General features: G+C 38.8%; 1 protein-coding gene across 3 annotated transcripts in view; it reads left to right on the top strand.

Moving 5' to 3' along the window:
* The first annotated feature begins 526 nt into the window (after positions 1-526).
* Positions 527-25,838, top strand: part of ALS2 (alsin Rho guanine nucleotide exchange factor ALS2) — a 61,730-nt gene continuing 36,418 nt past the window's right edge. The window contains exons 1-7 of one of the 3 annotated variants that reach the window (XM_061381691.1): positions 527-2,003; positions 13,618-13,693; positions 14,989-15,143; positions 17,993-18,927; positions 22,041-22,398; positions 23,747-23,915; positions 24,763-24,859. In XM_061381691.1, the coding sequence (XP_061237675.1) occupies positions 13,674-13,693; positions 14,989-15,143; positions 17,993-18,927; positions 22,041-22,398; positions 23,747-23,915; positions 24,763-24,859 (1,734 nt within the window). In that variant the 5' untranslated portion in view covers positions 527-2,003; positions 13,618-13,673. The remainder of the gene's footprint in view (positions 2,004-13,617; positions 13,694-14,988; positions 15,144-17,992; positions 18,928-22,040; positions 22,399-23,746; positions 23,916-24,762; positions 24,860-25,838) is intronic. The other 2 variants (XM_061381690.1, XM_061381689.1) reach the window with 2 other exon arrangements.

The following is a 25,838-nucleotide window of genomic DNA, read 5'->3' as shown; positions in this document are numbered from 1 at the left end:
GGCAAGAACACTGGAGTGGGTTGCCATTTCCTTCTCCTTTTCATAGTGAAAAGTGAAGTCGCTCAGTCATATCCAACCCCCAGCAACCCCATGGACTGCAACCTTCCAGGCTCCTCCATCCATGGGATTTTCCAGGCAAGAGTACTGGAGTGGGGTGCCATTGCCTTCTCCGGATGAACACTGCATATAAGTTAAATAGGCAGGGTGACAATATACAGCCTTGACCTACTCCTTTTCCTATTTGGAACCAGTCTGTCATTCCATGTCCAGTTCTAACTGTTGCTTCCTGACTTACTGGTCTCATTTTCCTCAGAAATGTAGGAAGCAAACTTTTTTTATTTTTTAAAATTTGCATCAGAAAGGGTGGGTGGGTAGAGTTCAGTAAGAACTTAGCGGAGTGTGACGATTGGGAATAAATAGCAGGGGACAGAGATAAGAGAAATTCTGAGTAGCAATATATTAAGGACAGTTTGGGGCTCACCAAGGTTGCCCTGCCACATGGTAGTCCTGACTGAAGTTGGACACCCTTGGTTTGCAGTGGTACGAATCCTCGGGGTTATGTTTTTTCCAGAACTGCTGCAAGAGTGTATAAGCTTGAATTGTTACAGGCTAACAGTTTTGCAGGTGATGGAGGATCAAGGAGGTCACTGAGTTGAAGATGTTGGTGAACACAATAGACCATTTATGCACAGGACGGTGAGACCCTGACTGCACATCTCTCACTGATGGTCTGAATACAGATTTGCAGGTCCAGCGATGGCACACTGCCTAGCCGTAAAGTTTGCATCCACTCTCTGCCAAGAGTGGCGTCTCCGGAAAATCTTCACGAGGGGACTTATGGGGCTCGAGTTGAGACGGGGTGGGGTAGTGACTGCAAGAAGCAAAAGGTCGTGAAAATGTGTGCTGGGCAAACAAACTGGCTTTACTAAGACTGTACACTCGAGAGCCCAGTGGGAATCATAGGAGAGACCAACTCATTCCCTCCGACCAGACTCCATCCTTTGGAGTCTAAATAACAGTATAAACACAGTATGAACACTAGCGCCAACCCGCGCCGCATGGCGATGACGTCATTCTCGCGGGAGCAAGCGGCTACCGTTGGGGTAGGTACAGTCCATCAAAGTAGTCTGAATACATTTCACATTTTAGCCTCTTCGCCTTCAAGTGTAGCGCTTACCCTTCGGACTTCGGCAGTTTGAGGTAGCAACAAAATGACTGCGGCTCCCGACCACCCTCCTAGTTGTCCGTTACCATGGAAGCGCTCGGGTAGTTAGGCTGCGGCGACGCCACGTTACGTCACTGTCCAAGTGCATCTCAGGAGGGGTGGTTCTTCCTGGTCTTAAGGGAGAGGCAAGTACCCCCGGGACGTTGCCCGCTGTGCCCACCGCCCCTTGAGTAATTTTGATCCCTACCAGACGCCGTTGGCATCTGACCCCACCTACTTCGGGGGTGATCTCCTCCCGCCTTCAGACTCGCAAGCCGCCCAGCCCCAGCTGAGAAGCCCCGCCCCCCATGAATCAGCTGATCTCACGGCCCGCCGAGCTGCGGGGCTCGCGCCGGATGCAGACGGCGGTGCCGCTGGTGGAGCGTCAGGTGAGCGAGCGCGGGTCCCGGGTTGGCCCGTGGCTTCGGAAGGCTGACCGGCCGGGGCCTCCAGCCTGAGGGCGGCCGGGGTCCGAGAGAAAGGCGGAGGCGCAGGCAGAGGCCCAGGAGCGCTCTGCGGGGATCCGCGGAGACGGCGCCCCCATCTTCCCAAGCCAGCGTCCGCCCCGCTGCGCCTGCCTGTGGAGGAGCACCCAACGGCCCCAGGTTCTCCCAGTCGCCCCGGTTTCTCCCTCCTCACACGGGGCGCCACTGCGGAGAGCTCAGCCTCCTGAAATTCTTCGCGTCCCCCCTTCCCGCCTCCACCCACGCTGCCTTCCAGCCATTCATTCCGGAGGATTTATTGAATGCCCACTCTTGGCGCCGACCAGATAAACTCGGGTCCCTGGCCGCGAACCTTGGTGAGTGTCCCGGGAGGGGTTGCCCCTGGATGCAGCTCGCGGTGGACAGTGGACCAAGGGTTTCGCTGACTTGAAAAGGCGGTCGTGGAAAAAGAAAATGACTGTGATATTAAGAATTAGGAGTTTAGGTTAGTCCTTTTGCGTGTCAAGTGATCCAGCAGAGGGTGGCAAGTTCTTTTGACAAGTGAAGAGGAAAATAACAGGGGTTTTCGTGAGGAAATGGTACTGACGCTGGTGTTGGTCCTCCTTGCGTGTTTGGCTAAAGTGGTGGTGTATTGCTTAGGGCTTTGTTGATGAGGGAATAGGAAAAACACACTGGCTGAAGTGGCTTATCCAAGTACAGTATTTTCTTTTGGGTTTAGAATGGAAAAGGAAATAACTGTTGAATACACACGCTCACCATTTGTCCATGGCATCACCGATGCAATGGACATGAACTTGAGCAAATTCCGGGAGATGGTGAGGTTCAGGGAGGCATGGCGTGCTGCAGTCCATGGGGTCGCAAAGAGTTGGACACGACTGGGCGACTGAACAATAGCAGCAGCAACAAACGCTCATCCTTAGTCTGTTGCCTTCTGGATTTGTTGGTGGCTGTAAATGTTCTTTAAAATGCTTAGAAAAATAAAATTGTGTGATGTGTGTTTATTTTGAACAAGTACAGAAATTCAGCAAACCTGTTGGTCCAGTATCTTTTCAGTTTATCATAGATAGGGATGGTTTGGAGTGGCCACTTGACCTCTGAATTAGTGATTAAGAATTTAAAAGAGTGAAAAATTTGTTTTTGCAGTAGATTACAGTATTTTAATCTCAATAGTACAAGCATAATGGTGAAGATCCTAGGCTTTAGACCTGGGCGTACCTGGAGCCCCATCAACCTACATCTTTGAGTTTGGGCAAGTTACTCATCTGTCTGAATTTCCTTGTCTTTAAACTGGGGATAAAAGTACTTCCTTCATAACAGTATCTTTACATGTAGTGGTTCATGTATTGTATTTTTTTTTCTTTTTTATTGAACTTGGCACTGTATGTAAATATTCAATACATATTAGCCATTTTATGTCATTTTCTTTTCCACTACACCATGACCCACTGACTTACTGTTTTCTAAATGATGTGAAAGAGAACTGATTTTTTTTTTTTTTAGAAAAGAGCTATAGTTTTTAATATCAAGGGTTAGTTTCCAGATAGTTTTATGATGCAGGGGTATATTTAGAGAAAATATGATTTCAAGTTGGTCTGTAGTAACTTTGGTGTTCCATTAGTCTTTTAACGGGGAAAATGCTGATGGAATCCATACCTAGTTTAAATTAATTACTTAGTTTGCAAACTGTGACTAGTATTGGCAGATGTAAGATTCATAGTTATAAGGAGAAATGTTAAAAGCTGTTTCACAATATTAAAATTTGGAAAGATAATGATGCAGAAAATAAAGTACCAAGCAAGTAATTTGAGGGGGAGAATTTGAGTAACATTATGTAAGCCCCTTATTTTTAAAATTGATTCGTATAATGTGAACTGGAATCCCTTCTCTCCAGATTTCAGCCTGACAGAATTTAGGTCATCATTGACTTACTTTGGACATTTTGACTGTTAAAGAAGCAAAAGGTATGATATGAACCTCACTGAAAGCTGATTTTTTTCATATAATTAGATGGAAAGAGTACTATCCTCTACCTGTTCATGAAAAACATGGGTTTAGTGTAGTAGTGTTGGGTCCATTTTAAAAGTATTTCCAAAGAATATGACTGACTTGTTAAAACCTTTTGTAATTCTTTATTAATATGAGACTAGGTAAGGAGTGGGTTGAAAAACTGTGAAGGAAGTAACGAGTGGTGATTTTTGGGCTGGTGTAAAAAAAGCCTTGCTTTAATAAAGTGTGAGGTTGAGCCCTTTTCTCAGACACTCAGGGGAATGCTGTGAGGATTTTAATTACTTTGTGAAATTAAACCTACCACATATTCTGATTGTATTAGGGATATACATAATTCTGGTAGACTTAGTTTAATTTTTTAGCAATTTTTTCTTTTAACTCTTCATTGATGACCAGGTAATTCAGTCATCAATATAAAAGCAGTAGGTTTAACAGGATATCAGTCCTTAAGAACATGCATGGGAACCACAAATTAAATCAGCCAACTTGGACTTGATTCTTTTTAGCACTCCATTTATTTTCCTGTCTCCACCTCCCATTCCTCTATAGATGTAACAGTGCTATCGTCACATTTTGTCCTGATATTTGCCTATATCACACAATTGATAGAACAGATGAGCAATTGGTTAAATAGGTGAATTAATTGATCCATGTGGATAGAGCTGTTGCTGCTGCCGCTGCTAAGTCACTGCAGTCATGTCTGACTCTGTACCACCCCATAGACGGCAGCCCACCAGGCACCCCCGTCCCTGAGATTCTCCAGGCAAGAATACTGGAGTGGGTTGCCATTTCCTTCTCCAATGCATGAAAGTGAAAAGTGAAAGTGAAGTTGCTCAGTCGTGTCCGACTCTTCTCGCACCCATGGACTGTAGCCCACCAGGTTCCTCCATCCGTGGGATTCTCCAGGCAAGAGTACTGGAGTGGGTTGCCATTGCCTTCTCCATGTGGATAGAGCACAGATATTCAAATCAGCAAGGTAATGAGTACTTTGGGGGGCTCTTGCAGACTTACTCTTTTATTGTAGAGTTTTTTGTTTTGAAGAAAATGTAGTTTTCTTAACTCCTACGGAAAAAAGACTGGGTCAGTGTGATATGGGTAGGTTTTTCATTCTAGGATTATTTTCTTTCACAACCTGAATTTTTGTTTTCTTTTTGAGCTGAATTCTTAACTAAACTTAGGGCAATTTCGTAAGCAAACATCTAACAAAGATGATGATAGCAGTTCTTAAAAAATAGCAATCAGTAGAACAATCCAGCTCTACTTTTGTAGGGAAATGAATAAACTATGGTTTATTCATTCAATGACGGAGAAGGCAATGGCACCCCACTTCAGTACTCTTGCCTGGAAAATCCCATGGACGGAGGAGCCTGGAAGGCTGCAGTCCATGGGGTCGCTGAGGGTTGGACACCACTGAGGGACTTCACTTTCACTTTTCACTTTCATGCATTGGAGAAGGAAATGGCAACCCACTTCAGTGTTCTTGCCTGGAGAATCCCAGGGACCGGGGAGCCTGGTGGGCTGCTGTCTATGGGGTCGTACAGAGTCGGACACAACTTAAGCGACTTAGCAGCAGCATTCATGCAATGAAATACTATCCCCTGGTAAAAATGAGTGAACTAGATCTTTGCTTATCAACATGGAATGCACCTCAAATATATAATAGAGTAAAAATAAAACAAATTGCCAAAGGATAGATACACACAGTATTATGCAACTGTGTAGAGTTTTAAAACAATATAACATATACTGTTTATTGTTATGTGTATATCTACTGAAATTACATAAACATACAAGAATATACATTGAAATACATACTAACTTTAGAAATGGTAACCCTGGAGAAGGAAGGTTTGGACAGAACTCCTTCAGGTCTCTGTATAACTTTTTCTTCTGTTTTAAAGAGAGCTGAAGCAGATATGAAAATGTGTTAAAATATAAAATGGAATGATAGGTGCATGGATTTGTGTTTTTAAAGACTTGTGTATGGTTAAGATAGTTTGTGAAACTAGAACCTTATAAGTTTTGCTTATAATTGGGCTCTCTTCGATATGCTCTGTTTATTTTACTTTGGAGCTTCTCTCCCTGCAGCAGGAGAAGAATGTGCCACTGCATAGCCACTGTGTGAAGCTTTTTAAAGAAAGGAGCCAGACCAATTATTTATTCAAGTTTATTTTGCTGTTTGACTTGAGCTCCTGGGAGAAATGCTTTCCTTAGGATATGAGGAGTGATCCTTCTTAAGAGGCTGCAGGGGAATTCAAGTTCTAGAAACCCTTGAGAAGTACATGATGGTGAACTTTCAGAGTGTAGGGGAGTGCATTGTATCCTAAAATCCTGAAAAGAATTTGGACAGTGACTCAGATACAAAATAACTGTAGGTATCATATAGTCATTAACATTTACTTTTTTTCAAGTTTGCATTGGTTAAATTTCATTACAGTGTAGTAATCCTAAGTTTTATACTGTGAATACAAGTGTCCTAGTTATTGCTCAAGCAAAATAATTCTCTTTCTACAGGTATTAATAAGTAAACATGATGATAATGTATTAAATGATTGAGTTATGAATAGTCAATTTAGTGGCTGATCCCTAATATAACTCAAGTTTAAAAAGAATATTTTCAGGCCTAATCAAGGTACCTGGTATTAGCACTTTCAAAATACTCTAAGTGAAATATGTCTCCAGAACAGTATATTTTGGCATGTGTACTCCCTGTTGTGGTCCCTTTTTGACCTTAAGCACTGGGTATTATTGATCGGTAAAATAAGAAATAAGTCACAACATACTTTGAACTGTATTTCTGTAATGCCTTTTTTTAAAAAAGCAGCCATTTTAATGAAAGAATAGTAGCAAACTATTAAAGGAATAATTATATATATAAATATATATATAAATAAATAATATAAATAAATTATATATATACATAATTAATATCATAAGTTATACACTGTCAAGTAATAATAGGCATAAATGGTTGCAGTACCTGGGAATTTGAAATTCATTTGCAGAATTATAATATTTATCAGAATGTTTCTTTGGAATTTTAGTATTTCCAACAAATGCATTTCAAAGAGGTATGCAGTGAGTGTAAAAAAGAGCTAAGTGGGTATTGTGGGATGTTTATTTTACCATGTTTCCCCCCTCCCATGAGCAATATTCATTTTAGAAGATTCTCAACAGTCAGAAGAATACAGTTTTAATAGGTTTCAGGGTAAGATTTGTTGTTGTTGTTATTTTGTAACTAAGTAGTGTTGGACTTTTTTACAACCCCATGGACTGCAGCCTGCCAGACTTCTCTGTCCATGGGTTTTCCCAGGCAAGGATACTGGAATGGGTTGCTACTTCCATCTCTAGAGGATCTTACCGACCCAGGGATCAAACCTGTGTCTCCTGCATTGGGCAGGTGGATTTTTTACTACTGAGCCCCCAGGGAAGCCCCCAGGGTGAGATTATCGGGCCATAAAAAAATAAAAATAAGTAAAAAGAGAGAGACTATGAAGCCTTAATGTCCCTGATTACACCAAAAAGTCTCCATGTGCTAAGGAGAAAGGGACTGTTCTCTCCTGCATTATCTGACATCTGTGAAGTGGCATGAAAGAAAAGCATCTTCCTTGTTAGGAAGATCATTAGCAAATTATGGATGAGAGTTTTTATTATGAGAAGATTCCCTTTTGTGTCTAAAACTGACTTTTAATTATATATAAGCATAGAAACCTTCTAATCATTTGAAAGTCTGTGGACAGGAACTTAAGATCAAGGGTTGTCTTCCACTGGGTACTCTTACGTGTAGCCAGCTTGCACCTAATGGTTCCTATGGGTACAAGAGCTTACCAATAAATAAGTCATGGTTTCTGACCTCCCGGAGTTTGTAATATATTTTGAATCAATGACTTAGTAAGTGCATTATCCCATTAGTAACAGCATTATAAGTAAGTACTTTCTGGCCATCCTACTGACTTTATGTATATGCATTAATTTACTGAATTCATGAACTCTGGGTCAGGATTTAAGGGGTGGTCAGCTCCCATGTGGTGATAGTGGTAAGGAACCTGCCTGCCAGTGCAGATTTAAGAGACATGGGTTCAATCCCTAGGTTGGAAAGATCCCCTGGAGGGGAGGGCATGGCAGCCCACTTCAGTATTCTTGCCTAGAGAATCCCCATGAACAGAGGAACCTGGCGGGCTAGTCCATGGGGTCGAAAAGATTCGGACATGACTGAACGACTAAGCACAGCACAGCACAGTTTGTCTACAGGTATTTATTGAGTACTTGTTGTATATCAGGACTGTTTTAAGCAGCTGGGATATAATAGAAGATAAGGTGTTTTGGGCTTCCATGGAAGTTTTATATTGGTTCCATACCTGAAGTATAGTAGGTAAGAAAAATACATATGGTTTTAATTGTTGAAATTTAAGCATTTTAAAGTTAGTATGCTAACTTTGACTAAATTATTAAAGCAAATGGACTTTGTCCAGAGAATAAAGTTTCCTAAATGTGAATACATAGAATTTAATTTTCTCTTTGCATTGGGGAAAATAGTTCATTGATAATAGTTCAGTCTGTTCCATATTTAAAATGTTTATTTATATTCTACTTTGTTCCTACAAGGCAGTTTACAGAAATATGTCAATGTGGCAAAATAAAACGAAGAGATGGAATGAATGGAGCCAGGTGTGAGATTAGAAAACAGCACACATGCAGTGAAGTCCTAGTCACAGGTGCTATCCTGCGGGACTCTTATCCGCCCACCATGAAATCTATAATCCTGCCTGTGTTTATACCTGCCATTTTGTTTCTTCTTGAAATGTAGACCCTTCCTCTCATGAAAGATCAGTCCCACTGCATGTGTGTTCTGAATGCTATCCTTTCCCACTTTGTCCAGGATTTTGGTTTTGCCCTCTGTCCTTGTCCCCCTTATATCTAGGATCAGTGTCATCGTCCTGCAGACATGTTCACCTGTCTCTCATCTTACCCTGCTCCCCCAAAATACACTCTTGATCTTCATATTTCTCTCCAGTGACTGCTCCTTTCTGTTTGCCATTTCAACATTTTTTTTTAAAGAGAATCATTTGCACCAACTTTATTTTCGTGTCCTCACCTCCCACTTACAGTCAGCCTGCTCCAATCTGGTTTTCATTCCCCAACTGAGACCCCAGCTGTGCTGATCAGTCCTTCCTGCTGGAAACATTTTCTGCTTTGCTTTGTGTGCTCACATCTGACTCACGTTTCTTCTGCCTCTCAGGCCACTTCCCACCTCAGCCCTTGCTTGTTGCTGTCTGTCCAGGCATCTTACAGCTTGATTCTGTGCCTTCCCTTTCTTTGTGTGTCCACTGTCACTGTCCATTGTCTTGATCTCAGATATTGTCCATATGCTTCCCAAGTTCATGTCAACAGTTAAGACCTTTCTTCTGAACACCATACTCATATATTCAGCTGCTCACTTGATATGTACTCTTGGATTTCTCACAGGCACCTTAAATTTATATATAAAAAAAATCTTGTCTAACCAGAATCTTACCTTCCACTTCAGAATCCTGTCCCCTCACTTTTCCTCATTTCAGTAAATGGTACCACTACACAGTTGCTCAAGGCAAAAGTCAGAGGTCATTTTTTATTCTTCCTTCTTCTTTATCTCCCCCTTATATCTAATACATCACTAAGTCCTGATTGTTCTAGGACACAGCACCTCTCACCTTGTTTACCACTTTCCACCAGATGGGTAGCCTTGTGTGAAATTAAAGAGCCCAGGCTTCTTTCCTTCACTCAGATGAGGCAAGAGAGTATTTTCAGGGAGGGTATTCCTTACAAAACTCATTTGGGCACTGTATGTGACTATGTTCACTGTAAAATTGACTTAAAACTTTTGAAACAAGTGATGTAAATCATTGCCATTAAAAAGTTGAGGATGCCTACCAAAATGATAGTTTTAGAATACAGGTTCCCAGTCCCTTGCTTGTAACCCTTGGGGCAAGACGTGTTTTGAAACTGAGTTTTTCTGATCTTTGGACTAAGATGCATAAACCATATATAACACTTGCTATGGGGCTTTTGATCCCACCCTACATTCATATTAATACTTCTGTGACAGAACTTATGAAGATGTGCACCAAAGGGGTAAAAACTAAATAGCCTCACGTTAGTTCTGGTCAGGTTTTGCTCTTGGGTGAGTTCAGGTCAGATTAAATTTTGCCACCAGAAGACTTAAATGAAAAAAACTTTTAGTTTTCAGAGTTTTTTGGCCTTTGGATTTCTGGTTATGGTATCATGGACCTGTAGATAGTTTGCAGCTCTTCTTTCTAGTGATAATTAGAACATCTAGACCAGATTTTTTTTTTTTTTTTTAGACACTTCCAGATCATGGTACTAAAACCATATCCTCAGCATGTACAAGTTAGCTTATCTCTCTGTTAAATGTAACAGGAGGTTGTGTGTCCACTGGGATCTAACAATGGAATCAATTCATTAAGAACCAAGATTTGCTTTTTGTTTTAAAGGGTCTTCTGAGAGTTTGATTACTTTACATTTCACAGTGAAGGAGATCATTTGAAGTGTTCAGGGGTATATTTAAACTGAATGTAGCTTTCTTCTGTGGCTCATAGTACTTAGTAGTTGGAGGGGATGCCAGAGTCTATTTTGCTTCTTTTACAGATGCCACTGGTGTCTGGAAAGGCCAGGTGAAGTAAAAGAGGACCCCACATTATTTGACTCCATAAATATCACACAGTTTCTGGGTCAGAGCTATGCTATGCTATGCTAAGTCACTTCAGTCGTGTCCGACTCTGTGTGACCCCATAGACGGCAGCCCACCAGGCTTCCCTGTCCCTGGGATTCTCCAGGCAAGGACACTGGAGTGGGTTGCCATTTCCTTCTCCAATGCATGAAAGTGAAAAGAGAAAGTGAAGTCGCTCAGTCGTGTCTGACTCTTAGCGACCCCAAGGACTGCAGCCTACCAGGGTCCATGGGATTTTCCAGGCAAGAGTACTGGAGTGGGGTGCCATTGCCTTCTCCGGGGTCAGAGCTAGTTAATATAATAAAGGCTGTTAGGGAAAGTTACTGTAACAGAAGAAAAGCAGAGTGCAGGGATCCTGACTCACCTGGGGAGAAATATCCTCAGAAGAAGCCTCATAATTAGACAGTTGTATAACAATTAAAAATGTTAAATAGAGGAAGAACATAAGCAACTTTAAATGCTATTTGAATGGTTGAGGCAAGTCTTATAGATTTCCCGAGGGGGGGATCATAAAAATATTAGGAAAACAAAATTTTTTAATTTATTTTTCTGTTTCGGTACATAGTTGAGGAAGAATACTGGGTTAACTGGATTTGGTAAATGCTACATATTTTAAGTATGTGAGGTAAAACTTTTTAAGCTTTCCACATTTAGCTGTAATATTCCTTTTTAGTTATGTTTACTTAGTACTCATTTCCTTTTTTGTCATTGCCATATTTGAATTTCAGGTGGGCATATCTTCTTAGAAGTATATTAAACACCATTAAAACAAAATTAGATCTATAAATATTGATAAAGATGTCTGTGAAATAGTATACTAGCTTTTGGTTGCTGCTTATAGCATTCCTACAAATTTAGTGCTCAAAATTACACTAACTTATTATCTTAGAGCTCTTTAGGTTAAAAGTCAGACTCAAGTCTCTCTAGGTTTCAGTGTGTCATCAGGGAGTGTTTTTTTCTGGAGGATCTAGGAAAGAATCCGTTCCCTTGCCCCTTTCAGCTCCTAGAGGCCACCTGCGTTCCTTGGCTTAGGGCTGTTCCCTTCCATCTTCAAAGCCAGCAGTTTAGCAGCTCTCTGACCCTGTTTGCATCATCATATCTCTTTTTCAAACTCTCCTTTACCTCCCTTTCCCACTTTTAAGAACTCTGTGATTATACTGAGTCCACCTGGATAGCTATTAATAGAATCATCTCCCCAACTTAAAACCAGCTGGTTAGCAGCTTTACTTCTCCTTTGCCGTGTAACCTGATATACTCCCAGGTTCTGGACATTAGGATACATGGACATCTTGGGGATCATTATCTTCCCTACCATAGATAGAAAGTAACAAAGGAATGTTGCAAAACAGTTTGTAGAGTTTTAATTTCACTTGGATTTGAAAAAATGATTATTGGTGAGAAATCATATCACATAAGGAGTAATCTACTTTAAGAAAGCCCTTTATTCAAAAAAAGGACCCCAAAAGGGAAAATACGTCAGCTGCTTCAGTCACTTTACCAAAAGATTCTCCACAGTTTTGATTGCCAGTTCAGCTCAGAGGCAGTGAGTCAGTTGCATTAAGTGTGTTTGTACACTGCCGCACCCTCCCCGAGCAGTTCTCTGGTTTCTTCCAGGGCATTGTTACTTGTATCAAGGGACCAGTTACTCTGTGATCTCTGATAGATAAGCGAAGGTTAGACCTGTCCTCAGAACTTTTCTGTTATGCTGTGAACTGTTGAGTTCAGTCCAGTTCAGTCACTCAGTCGTGTCCAACTCTTTGGGACCCCATGAATTGCAGCATGCCAGGCCTCCCTGTCCATCACCAACTCCCAGAGTTCACCTCAAACTCACGTCCATCGAGTCCATCAAGTCGTACCTTTTTACTAAAAGTATATTACTGTCACACACAAAGCATAGTACCACTTAGTAATCATTTATTAAGTGGTGGTGTTCAGTCACTAAGTTGTGTCCGATTCTTTGCGACCCTGTGGACTGCAGCACGCCAGGCTTCTTTGTCCTTCACTATCTCTCAGAGTTTGCTCTTATGTCCACTGAGTTGATGATGCCATCCATCCATCTCGTCCTCTTGTCCCCTTCTCCTCCCGCCTTCAATCTTTCCCAGCATTAGGGTCTCTTCCGATGAATCGGCTAAATCTATTCAAATATATCTTTGATTTATATGGTACCCTTCATCCAACTTGGAATGATTCAGAACCTTTCTAAAATAAGCACTAGGTAGAGAGTAATTTCCTCCAGATACACAGATGGGAAACAGTAAGAATTCACAGGCAACCTGGAGTAAACAGATGGATCTTACATCTCTCCTGCCGGTGTGGGCGGTTTGCAGAGCATTGTGATCATGCCATATCCTTTTGCAGGACAATAATAAATTTGGCCCCAGTATTTTTATCACTCACACATCTAAAACCCCATTGCCCTTATTTTCATGAGCTTTGGTGCCCTTAAAAATGTGAATTTCTAAGTTGAAATGCATTGAGCGTTTCTGTCTGCCTGTTCCTATTGCTAGCTCTAACTTTATTAAATTTTGAGTTGCTGAAATGATGGATCATGATATTGGTACTGTTATTTTCATATAACTCTTTTCTATTAAATGGCAGATGATATTTTAAAATTCAGATTTCTTTCTTCTAGCTCTTTGGATTATGGTTTTGAATTAAGATTGATTTGGGGAAAATACTGCTGGTTCCAATAAATGGAGAACTTTGTTCTAATGATGTAATTTTGTGTGTGGGCATTGCTGGAAAATGTAAATTAAAACTGCTTCAATCTGATACATTACTGGAGAGATTGTAGAATTTCTTGTTTATTTAGTTGGTATTTAAGTGTACATATGTCCCAGAAGCATTTAAAAAGTAGCCTTAGTGTGTATGTAGTGAATATGTAACACACTGAGTTTTTGGATTCCACTTCTTTGTAATAAAACAAACGAAAAAAGTCTGTTGCTTGACAAAGTACAGCGAGGTCATAGGTAGTCTTTTCTCACTTTGAAATTACATTTGACGTTCAACAGGCATTTTTTATAAGCTAGTGGGCAGGCTCAGTCTAGAGATTCAACTTTGGCAGGCAGGATGTGAAATAGTTTAAATAGTTTTGCTGCATATTTATTGCCCAGTGAACGTGCACTTGTTGGAAGGCTGCCTTTTTTTTTTTTTTCCCTTTTTTGAAAAATCTGACTGATAAAATAGCAAAGGGTTCTTTTACTGCTCTTTGTGCTTACCTGCGTTTTGCCCTTTAGGTCTTTACCTTTTGCAAGGAGAGAATGATTTGGTGATGGAGTGCTCCCACTGACCGATGGACTCAAAGAAGAAAAGGTAAAACCATTTTTTCCTTCTCCTCTGTCTTTCTAGGAAAACACAACAAGCAGTTCCACTTATGTGTAGCTTCTCTTCAGTTTAATTTTCTTCTTGATGGTTATTAAGTAGGAATAGCGACATTTGTGTTGATTGGCAAAGAGAGAAGATAATTACAATAAAGCTTGTTAGTGGTTCACTTTGTTGCTAGTCCCTTTCTTACTAAAGGCACAGATGTCTTCATTTCATCATTGCAAAGCTTTTGAAGCCATTTTTTCCTCACATAATTTCCGTTTTTTCAAAAGTAGCCTTATTACTTATAATTATATTCTTGGAAAACTTGTCATGAACGATATTTTGAAAAAGAGGTTAGGTTTCTGGCTTCCCTTTCATAAAACCATGGATGTGCCCAATTACAACTTACAGGAATATTATTTAGCACAAATAGAGAAAATCTAGGTATTACAAAATAAAGTCAAAGAAAGTTTCTGAACATCATTAAAATTTTGGCATCAGTGTTCTAGAAAAAAGATTATGAAAAAAGAAATGTCCCATCAGTGGCGACACAAAGGAAGACTTTATATAAAGGAAATCCAGAGTATGTTAATATGGCCTTTTCTTGGAAAGGGAGACAGTTAGGATATGATCATTATTACACAGCTGTGTGTTTTATGATTTTTGAGCCAGTGTCATCAGATGGATAGAATTCTTTGGCTAAAATGTAAGTAAAGCATGAAGGATTTTACCTGTTATAAATTTAACTCTTAAAAATTTAAATAGGAATTATAGAGCTTAAACTTAGCATAAAGTGAAATAAGGATCTCTACTGCTCCTGTCTTTCTCATCAGATATCTATTTGTTGTTTTTTTTTCTACCAAATTAAAAAAATTTAAAAGTAAGACTCCAACTTTGGATATGTTGTAACTTTATATATTTTTTTGTGTGTGTGATGGGGAACACATGTATACCCATGGTGGATATGTTGTAACTTTAATAGCTGAGGAGTTAATGTATTGAGAAGTTAGAATTTTGAAATTTTATGTTAATCAAAAAACTTCAAAAAATAGCCCAGGTTTTGTTGGCTTCTTAGATAGAAATAAGTAATTTGTGGATTTGTCCTCAGGGTCTCATATAAATAGTTGTTTTGCCTCTGCTTCTGTGTCGTAACCAAGTCATAAAATAGCTAACCTGTCTGACCCAGTCACTCAGTCACCCATGTACTGGTAAAAGGTATAAATCTTCATGACAGTATTAAGGACAAAAGGTATAGTTCTGAACTACAGAAACAATTAAGCTATTTTTCTTGATGTTTGTAGTTCCACAGAGGCTGAAGGATCCAAAGAAAGAGGCCTGGTCCATGTGTGGCAGGCAGGGTCCTGTTCTGTGACACCAGAGAGATTGCCAGGCTGGGGAGGAAAGACTGTTCTTCACGCTGCCCTTGGAGTGAAACATGGAGTGCTTCTGACTGAAGGTGCTGAGAATGGCTTAGCCAGCATTAACCGAAACTCTGACCAGTGTCTGAGTGTGTAAGAATAGCTGAGCTTCCTGTGTGCCCGGGGTTCTCAATGGACTTTGCTGGAGCTTATTTTCTTTTTGTTTTCAAAATATGTTCTTACTCCCTTTATCAGAAATCAGATTAGTTCTTAAATTTAAGATGTTCCCTAGCTAGAATAAAAGGGAGAATTATAGCTTAAATTTTTTTGTAGTGATAAGTACATGAAAAATTAGATTTTTTCAAAGATTATGTATTCAGAGATCCTGTTGCTATACCTTTGTTCATTAAATGTATCAAAATAATAATGCTAATAATAGCAAATGTCTGTTAAGCAATTATATGTGCCAGGCACTGTGCTAAGCACTTTATATGTATTATCTCATCGAGTCCTGACAGCCACCTTATGAGGTAGCTGCTGTTATTAGCCCCACTTCACAGATGAGGAAGCTGAAGGTCAGGGAGGTTAAATCGTTTTACCAAGCACACACAGCTATTTAAAGGGTCAGAGTCAGGATGGGAACCCAGAAAGTCTGATTTCAAAGCCTGCTTTTAAAATCACTTGGCTATACTGTCTTAGGTTTTCTCAGGCATAAATGGCAGCTTATAAGAATATAATGCAGTCTATAAATCTGTAACAGAAACCTAGGCTATAATTTATATAGAGAGCTACCTTTAATTTTGATGGCATTTTGCCAGTGCAGTCATGGCAGATTTGATTTGGGTCAGGACTGCCATCAACTCCACTAATTTATAAATTTCTGCTCTATAAGCATTTGTTAAGTATTTAATAATGCTTTGGTATTTTCCTTGTAGGAACTAAGGGAAGACAAATTCTAGGAAACAAAGCTTAAAGCTGACCTTGGTGGTTTTATGGGGTAAACATAGATTTCTTTCTAACTTCTTTGTTATTTTGTCACTTTTGTTATGATAATACATAATACTATCATTATTATTGTATTAGGCCAAAATTTGGAAAAAGCCTTATTTTTTAAATATAAACTATATTCAGTACCTATACTATGGGCTTCAAAATGTATAGTTCTCAAGCATATATAAATGGAATTCTGTTACTGTTGTTGTTTGAGCCCTTCAGTAAGCTGTTTAGGAATCCTTCATGAGCATGGGATCTTTAAACATCTAGAATCAAACCTAAAAGGCTGGGAAATCTGAGGGAAAACTTTAAAAAATATGTAAATAATGTTCATGTGTAAGCAGTATTCTGGTTTAAGTGTCAAAGTAACAAAAAATCTCCTCTCAACACAACTGTGTAGCTTGAAATGGCACAGAGATCTCCAGTACTTTCTTTTCTAAGTGAGGAAATGGTATTGATTGAATACTAGAAATTTCAAGCTTCTTTGTCTCTGTTCAAGTTAGCCATTAGCTCCTAATTCAATGAGGACACCTCATTGACTCACTGTTTGTGTGGGATACTATTTTTAAATGATGTCTAAATATTCATTTCTTGCAGTTTTCTCTAGAGAGCCTATTATTCCAGTGGAATAATACCAATTGAAAGTTTTGGTGAACTGTGTGATTTGGTAAACAAGTGTGATAGGTGTATCACTTGGGAAGAAAAGTTTGAAAGCTCTTAACCAGTGAGCTTATTTTCTCAGTACTCTATCCAAATTAAAAATTCCCTAACAAAAGCTGATCTTTCTTCTAGCCACTATTGTGTTTTTCCTAACACAGATCTTGTAGTGAGTTAATTTGAATATATAATTGTATCTGCCATGTATCATAGGCCAGAGATAAAATAAGCATTTTTTTCATCAGTGACTGAATCGCTGCTTGTGGAGGAAGAATAGTACTCATTTCTTTATTAAAAAAAAAAATGGGTAGATCCCTGGTCATATAGGAAAGAAAAGATAGTGGGCTTTGTTTAGTATTTTTCAAAATCCATGGCCAAATCTTTGTCCCATTTAAATTTTTTAGCTAATATGGATCATTTATACATGCCCCCAAATTCCTGCAGTGCCTGCAGTAAAATTACGACTTGATAGCACAAGTGAGCATAAATGGGTTGTCATCATTCATGTCTCCAACTCACTGGTGCCTTCCTTTTTATTTCTAAAGCTGGCCGGTTACCCTTCAGTCTAAAGCTACCAGTCATGACTTCGTTTGTGTTTTACTTTGTTTTGTTGTGATGTGCTTTTTAAATGCAACTCAGAAAGGCTGTCTAGTACACAATATATATTATATATAATATTTAAAAATTACACATAGTATAGTACAAAACATGAAGACAGTCACATATTGTTAATATTGCTGCTTTCAGTCCAACCTGGAGGTGTTATATAAAGCTGATTTCATAGTTTTGGCCAAAGTGAATCTCTAGTATTTTTTATGCCATTGCATATTCATCTACTGCTCTGTTAAACATTAGTAGTGAATATTATAGATATTAATGAATGTATCTGTTTTGTTTTCTGCTTATTTTATCTAATCATATCATGATCATTGTTCTGTATTTGAACTTGGAATCTACTTCTGTAATAGCCTACGATGAGAGCCGTTAGTAATGATCAGTGCTAGGATGAGGCTGAATAAGAGGAGCACCTTCATTTGAAGTTGTCTCCTGCAATTTGTAGAAATTGTCACCATATTTCTGAATGTTCAAAGATGCTCTTTGTTAAAAGATTAGTAAGTATGGAATGCTATATGCTTGAACCAAATTTCTATAGCTGTGCTCTTGAAAATTAAGAAAAGGAAAAAAAAAAAGAAATTCTATTTTGTTAAACCTAGAGGGGACTAAAGGTTAGCTGAGAAAATGTCTAGTTAATTCACTAACTTTTTGTTTCTGTTTTGTTTTGTTTTTAAACCCTCAGATGGTGAGGTCTACAGCTTTGGGACTCTCCCCTGGAGAAGTGAGCCAGCAGAGACTTGTCCAAGCAACCCCATTCTGGAGAGTGCCCTGGTTGGGCAGTATGTTGTTACCGTGGCAACAGGGAGTTTCCACACCGGAGCAGTCACAGACAGTGGTGTGGTGTACATGTGGGGGGAGAACTCTTCTGGCCAGTGTGCGGTAGCTAACCAGCCATATGTTCCAGAGCCAAACCCTGTCAGCATTTCTGATTCTGAGACCAGTCCTTTGTTAGCGGTCAGGATCTTGCAGTTGGCATGTGGTGAGGAGCACACTCTGGCATTGTCCCTAAGCAGAGAGATCTGGGCATGGGGTACTGGTTGTCAGTTGGGTCTCATCACCACCACCTTTCCAGTGACAAAGCCACAAAAGGTGGAACACCTTGCTGGGCGAGTAGTGCTCCAAGTTGCTTGCGGTGCCTTCCACAGCTTAGCACTGGTCCAGTGCCTCCCTTCCCAGGATCTGAAGCCAGTGCCAGAAAGATGCAACCAATGCAGCCAGCTCTTGATTACGATGACTGACAAGGAAGACCACGTGATTATATCAGACAGCCACTGTTGTCCATTAGGTGTGACACTGTCAGAATCCCAGGCAGAAATCCAGGCCAGCACCACCGTCAGCCCCTCCTCTGAAACCCTTGACACCCAGGGAGAAGTGTTTGAGAACACTCTTGTGCAGAATGAGCCGCCTGCTGCTACTGAACTGAATGTTGGAAATGTTCAGACCGCAAGTGTTCAAACCACTTCCTTCCCACAAGATATCATGGGAACAACTGAAGTTTCTTCTGCAAGTAGACCATCATACCCTGACACTCAGGCAGTAAATGAGTATGTGCAGAAACTGTCGGATCATTCAGTAAGAGAAAGCTCCGAGAATGGTGAAAAGCCAGTGCCATCTCAGGTACCTGCTAAATTTTGTAAAGGTGTTTCTGGAGTTGAACCATCTGAGTTTTTCTTGAGAAACTTTAAATACCTAAGGGTTGGTACCATTTAAAATTTTTTTAGTTTTGAGTATGATTCTATCTCATCATGCAAGCCTAGATAAGAAAAACCCTGGATTGATTCAAAATTACTCTTTTTGTTCAAATTCTGGCTCTTTATGATGTTGCAAGATGTTACTCTGGGCTTGTTTTATAAGTAGCAAAATCCCATTTTTCTTGTCCAAGTACTTTCCCCCCCTGGCTAAGGTGGGCTCCCCAAAAAGTTTGATCTAATATGACTGTATATTCACAAAGAATTCTCTGATCTGTACTTGTAGCACTATTCAGGTTCCTTCTTTATCAGGGAAGCTTGCTATGTGGTAGATCCCTTGATTGAGGGCAGACTTAAAATTGACTGGCATTACATATTTGAATTCTTTTCAGTTATATCAGTGGTCCTTACTGGGCATTATTGGACGGAGGCTTTAATTTTTTTTTTTCAACTTGTTTAAACTATTTTTAGTTGGAAAATGTGTAATAAGTGGAGAGAAGCTATTTACTAGGGCCATATAGTAAACTGTGTCTCCCTACTTCAAACAAATTGTTCTAAAGGATACTTGTTTTTTTACTCTTAGTAGAAGGCTTTTGCTTTTCTAAAATAAATGTGAAGAGGAACATCTAATCATATGGACTTCCCTGGCAATTTAGTGATTAAGACTCAAATAAAAGAGCTACCCTGTGGCATTGTTTTCAGGTTTTTGAAACCACCTTGCTTCTTGATTCTTCCTTACTGTTGTTTACTGGCTCAGGATAGAAATGTGGCTTAGAGGTGTTTTCAGAAACAGTCTTTATTTCACAGTCTACTCCCTGAACCTTGTAGATATTTGATTTTTTTTTTTTTTTTTTTTTTTAGTTAAGAAGCTGTTTGGAGAAAGGGAAATCTAAACCAAGTGAAAGTAATAATTTAACAGGACTTGCGCACGCTAATAAAAACGTTAGATTTTGACTTGTCAAAAGTCATTCATCTGATTTGTTAAAGTTGAAGTTAAAAGTTTATTTTGTACTGTTTATTTGATTAATAGATTGTCATCATTGAAATTGCACTTTTCTTTGGACCCAATCATTTGGTTAAACATTTAAAGCTTTGGTTACCTATGCTAGTTTTGACATTGTGTGTTTAACTAAGTGTAACTCACCCATCTTTGTAAATAGTGTCTCAGTCATACAGCTAACCCTTAGGAATTTATGTAGTCTAGGATAAGTCTTTTCTTCTTCTGGCCAGATGTAACTAAAAGAATATCACATATTTATGAAATAAGCCAAAGTATTTGGTAATGAAGCATATATCTCATTATTGAATTTTACTGACTGGGACTACTAAAATTGTGTCTTTTGTCAGAATTGCTGGGCATGTGTTTTTGTTTTATTTACTTATTTTATGAATTGTTAAATGTAATTAAGTAGAGGGACAAATTAAGACAATAAAGTTTATATAAGGTAGAGTTTTTTTTTTTTTTTTTAATTTTCCTGAGCCTGATGCTAAGAACTTCCTAAGTCAGTCACCTGTAAATACTATTTAAGCTTCTGTTATGTGCATGCATGCTAATATCACTTCAATCTGTCCGACTCTTTGCGACCCTATGGACTATGGCCTGCCAGGCTCCTCTGTCCATAGCATTCTCCAGGCAAGAAGTACCGGAGTGGGTCGCTGTGCCCTCCTCCAGGGAATCTTCCCGCCCCAGGAATTGAACCTGCGTTTCTTAAGTCTCCTGCATTGGCATTGGCAGGCGGGTTTTTACCAGCTAGCACCACCTGTGAGCGTTTGTAAATAGAGGGTGGAAGTAGCAACACTAGCTTTTCTGAACACGTTATCATGGGAACTGTGTTACCAGGGAAGTGACACACTTTGTATTTAACTTTTTTTATATGGTCTATTTGTTTATTTTGTTGGATATTTTAATTAAAGACTCACACAGAAGTGACTCTTCTTGAATTTAGTATTTAATTCACCAAAATGTGTTGAGTGCCTACTACATGTCAGACACTGTGCAGGGAATAGGCATTATTTCCTGTAAGAAAATCAGAAGCCAGTGTTAAAAAAAAAATTGGGGGTTTGGTTTGCAATTCAGGACAAATGAAGAAATACTATACACACACACACACATGTGTGTGTGCATACCCACACCTCTGGGATATTTGGGTAGCATAGGAAACAAAATTTTCACTGTGACCTGTGCTCATAAACTAAAAGCTTTTTGTGTGGGTTAGTAGGCTTATCTTTTTTAGTAAGCAGTGGTGCTTGACAGCTCAGAGTAAATTTTAACTGATCTTTCACTAAGATACCAGAAAACTTTAGTTAGCTTTCTAATCCAGCTGTGAATAACACTAAGCACATTGGATCCAAGTGTTTAATGATTAACCTACCACATTACTCAATGGTAATGAGAGCAAAAGTAATCTTTCAGTTTACCTTGTGCCTGGGTCATGGAAAATAACTCCTGATTAGATAGGAGGAGGACATAAACTTCAAAACATAATTTGGGGGCTGATAATTTAGAGATAAAACTTATTTCTCTGCCTGTGTATGCCATATATAAATTTCTGTCTATAAAATATTTTAGGAAAAGCCTAAAATAGAATTTTCTTAAAATAGAATTTTTTCTCATAATTTCTTAGTAGAAATCTGTATAATTTTTCCTAGTAGTGATCAATAGTAAAGCTTATACTTTTTCAACCTTCTATCCAGGGCTATTACCCCATGTTAAAGGCTTTGTTTTTCATACCTTCCCTCCCCTCTCTCCTCTACTGTGTTTTGTTTTATAAAGCAGCTGGGACTTATTTTTAAATACCATGATAAAATCCCGCTCAAACAAAAGGAAGTACTTTTTATAAGGAGCTGTACTTTGAGTACTCTTTTCCATATAAATGTGTTAAATACATGATCAAGAAGGGATACCTTTAGGTTGGAGATGAAGACCTCCTGTTTCAGTCTTATATTTGCGAATAGTGATAGATGTTACATTTTCTTTGTATTGATTACTTGTTGTATAAGGGATTATATTTTTATATGCTGTTTTATGTGTGTATATTTTAGCCTCTTGTAGAAGAAGCAATTCCTAATCTTCACAGCCCACCAACCACAAGCACTTCAGCCCTCAACAGCCTTGTGGTCTCTTGTGCATCTGCTGTTGGTGTGAGAGTGGCTGCTACATATGAAGCTGGGGCCTTGTCTCTTAAGAAAGTTATGAACTTTTATAATACAGCCCCTTGTGAGCCTGGAGCTCTGGCAGGCAGCAGTTCCATAGGCCCAGAAGGTCTGAAAGATAGCAGAGAAGAACAGGTTAAACAGGAGTCAATGCAAGGAAAGAAGAGTTCAAGTCTTGTGGATATCAGAGAAGAAGAGTCTGAGGGAGGCAGCCGAAGACTCTCTCTCCCTGGCTTGTTGTCACAAGGTAAGGAGCTAGCTTTTCTGAGCTGACTTCTGGTGAATCCAAGATGCTCCTGACATCACATATTGTGTTATAATAAATTTGCTTTCTTAATTATTAAAGCTAACATATTCAAATATCAAAATTTATTTCATTAATTAATTTTTTAAAGTTACATATTACTGTGCTTTAGAAATAACTTTAGACCCTCACTTTTTCATGATACATGCTTCTGCTTATGAACCTTGTGTAAGCTAGTGGCACATTCAGCAGAAAAGATTGTAATCTTAGCCAGTGATGATCACTTTCTTTGTGACCCACAACTTAGTGATCAAGTGACTGAGTCTGTACTTAGTGACACTTGATGATTTTCTTCAAAACATTCTGTCACCAGATTGGTGTACAAGATTTTCACAATGTTATAACAGCCTTTGGTATAATTTAGAACACTGTAAAAGATGTCAGCATTCTTTTTTAAAAGTTGAAGTTCTCTATAAAATAAAGTTAGCAGGCAAAATACAAAAGCTTTTTAGTATTTTTGATTCATAACCATTTTCTCACTTAAAAACTAACACTTTATGTCTAAAGTAAATCTTTTGTTACAATATTTACAGTATGCTTGAACTTAAGACCTTCATTTGGAAAAGCTTTACTTTTAATTTTGCTTTGACATGGAAGAACTATTTCTTAGCCTTAGTGTAGTACTTTGTTCAGAGAAGGCAATGGCACCCCACTCCAGCGCTCTTGCCTGGAAAATCCCATGGACGGAGGAGCCTGGTAGGCTGTAGTCCATGGGGTCTCTAAGAGTCAGACACGACTGAGCAACTTCCCTTTCACTTTTCACTTACATGCATTGGAGAAGGAAATGGCAACCCACTCCAGTGTTCTTGCCTGGAAAATCCCAGGGACGGGGGAGCCTGGTAGGCTTCCGTCTGTGGGGTCGCACAGAAGCGGACACAACTGAAGCGACTTAGTGGTAGCAGCAGCAGTACTTTGGTAAGCTTGTTCTTCAGAATACCAGTTACATAGGATGTCATATAGCTATTCTATATAAAAAATGTACAGAAAAGAATTTTGTGGCCAAATGCTTGGAAGTGGGGTAGGGCTAAACAGATTTAAACATGGCTTCTAATTGCAGGACTTGTCTGTACCTTTAGCATGCTGATGTGTGTGTGAATCTCCACAGGGGCAGGAAGGAAGAAGGTAGTAGGCAGTATTTACCAAACTCACTTAATCCCCAGTTTTGCAGACCTATAGAATATGCTTCACAAATACCATGTTAGTATATTTACTTGAAAATCAACAGTTTATTAAAAGGGTACCTTTCTTTTCATCTGTCTATTCCCTCATGATATTTCTGGTTTGTTTTCAGTCTCGCCCAGGCTCCTGAGGAAAGCTGCACGGGTAAAAACTCGAACAGTGGTTCTGACCCCTACATACAGTGGAGAAGCAGACGCGCTCCTGCCTTCTCTGAGAACAGAGGTGTGGACCTGGGGGAAAGGGAAGGAAGGACAGCTGGGGCATGGCGATGTTCTGCCCAGGTGAGTGCTGCCAGTGTTTACTGTTAGGAATTAGTTTAGACAAATAACTTCTCCCCCTTGAAGGTCTCCAAATCTCCACTTCCTTCTGGAGGAAATCTGGTCCCTTCTAGCTCTAGATTGTTATACACCATTAACTCTGATAAAAAACCAAAACAAACACCATCTGCTCCCCCCAGTCATTCTTAGTCTTGAATTTTTCCTGACAATAAAGGACTTAAGTATCCATGGTATATTTTTCCATCTCTTCTTTGATGTTTATTCATGTTAGAATGCAGAAAGGGGTGTTTGGGATAAGATTATATGTCACTGGAACATGTGAATGGTTCACATTTTTAACTTATAAAAAAGAGCCAACAGTTTTCTTAACCTGAGAGAGGTCTATCTGCTGCTGCCAAAATAACTATAACCACTGTATTAAACCGTGTCTGTTCATGTATATCATGGAAAAACTGTTTTAAGAGAAATTCTTTTGATATTAGCAATAAATATTTGTAAAAGTGTGTAAATAGAATGATTATCTAAACCAGTTAATATAAATGTCTCTTTTCTCCTTAGCAGAGTGAAAGCACCTAATTCATTAAAAAGTATACTCTCTGCTATATGAATCATTTAGTTGTTTTATGATTTCGAATTATGGTGGTGAATTAGTGATTAACAGACAAAGATTAAATTAAAACCATTTAAAATTACTTGTATTTAGGAGTAGATTGAATATAAATCCAGTATTTTTATTTTAATTTTTTTTGGAAATGTTTATTTGAAAACATAATTTGAGAAAGTCCATGATTCTTGCTGAGAATACTTCTTCCTCTGAGTTTGTGTGTATGTGTGTATGTTTTTCTTTAAGGCTTCAACCATTGTGTGTAAAATGTCTGGACGGTAAAGAAGTAATCCATCTGGAGGCAGGTGGTTACCATTCTCTTGCACTTACTGCAAAATCCCAGGTAGGAGGCAAACTGTTAAAAGCTGATTTTGATTTCATGAAAGACCAACATGATGAGATTAGACTATCATTTATTGAGAATCTTATCTGCTATATGTCAGGCAACAATCCTATATCTCATTTGATCTTTTCAGTGTTTTACATTGCACTGTATTATTTCCATTTTATACGTAAGGAAAGGGAGATTTAGAGAAATTGTGTAACTTGGCAAAAGTCACGTGTGACTGTAGAGTTTGGATTCAACACTGGTCTGCTTGACACAGAAGCTTTTTATAATGTGCTCTTATGGAAAAATAGAACTCAGAGTTTTCTAAGGTATTGGTAAACTTTTATTTCTTGATGAAGGAAACACTTACGTAAGACATTAAGAAAACAGAAGGCATTTCTCTCTTAAAATAGTGAGACCTGAAAGTGACTTCCAGAATCATTTAAAACCATGCCCACATACACAAATCCTTCTGAGGAAGGTAGATTTTTAAACATACTCTTAAATATATTCATATAATGATTCTTCATCAGTCCCTTTATCTTGCTATAAAAAGTCAGTAAAAGATTCTAAACACTTTATTTTAAATGACATAATAGTCTCACCAAAAAGCTATTATAGCTCATATAAATAAATATAAATATTAGCAAAGAAAAGGATAATTTGTTATTAATGTGATGAATCATCAAAAAGGCTTAAAAATAAGAAAATAGGAAGATGGTAAGTTACAAAGTAAACATAAAAATTTCTAGCTTTCTTATATACATAAAGTAAAGCAGAAAGCATGCTTAAGGAAAAAGCTGTTCACAATTACAAAACAAGTGTTAAGGAAACAGGAACATTGTTAATAGGAAAAGTATATAGCCCACATGACATGAATTCAAGAACTCTTCTAAGTTATAAAAGAAAATAGGAGTAAAGAGGGAAAATTTTCTTTTTAGATGAGAAGACTGAACATTGCAAAAATACCATTTCTCCTAGATCATTAAATTAG

Source organism: Bos javanicus, chromosome 2 (assembly GCF_032452875.1).
Source record: "Bos javanicus breed banteng chromosome 2, ARS-OSU_banteng_1.0, whole genome shotgun sequence".
NCBI classification, from domain to species: Eukaryota; Metazoa; Chordata; class Mammalia; order Artiodactyla; family Bovidae; genus Bos; species Bos javanicus.
This window is presented reverse-complemented; position numbering and strand designations above follow the sequence as displayed.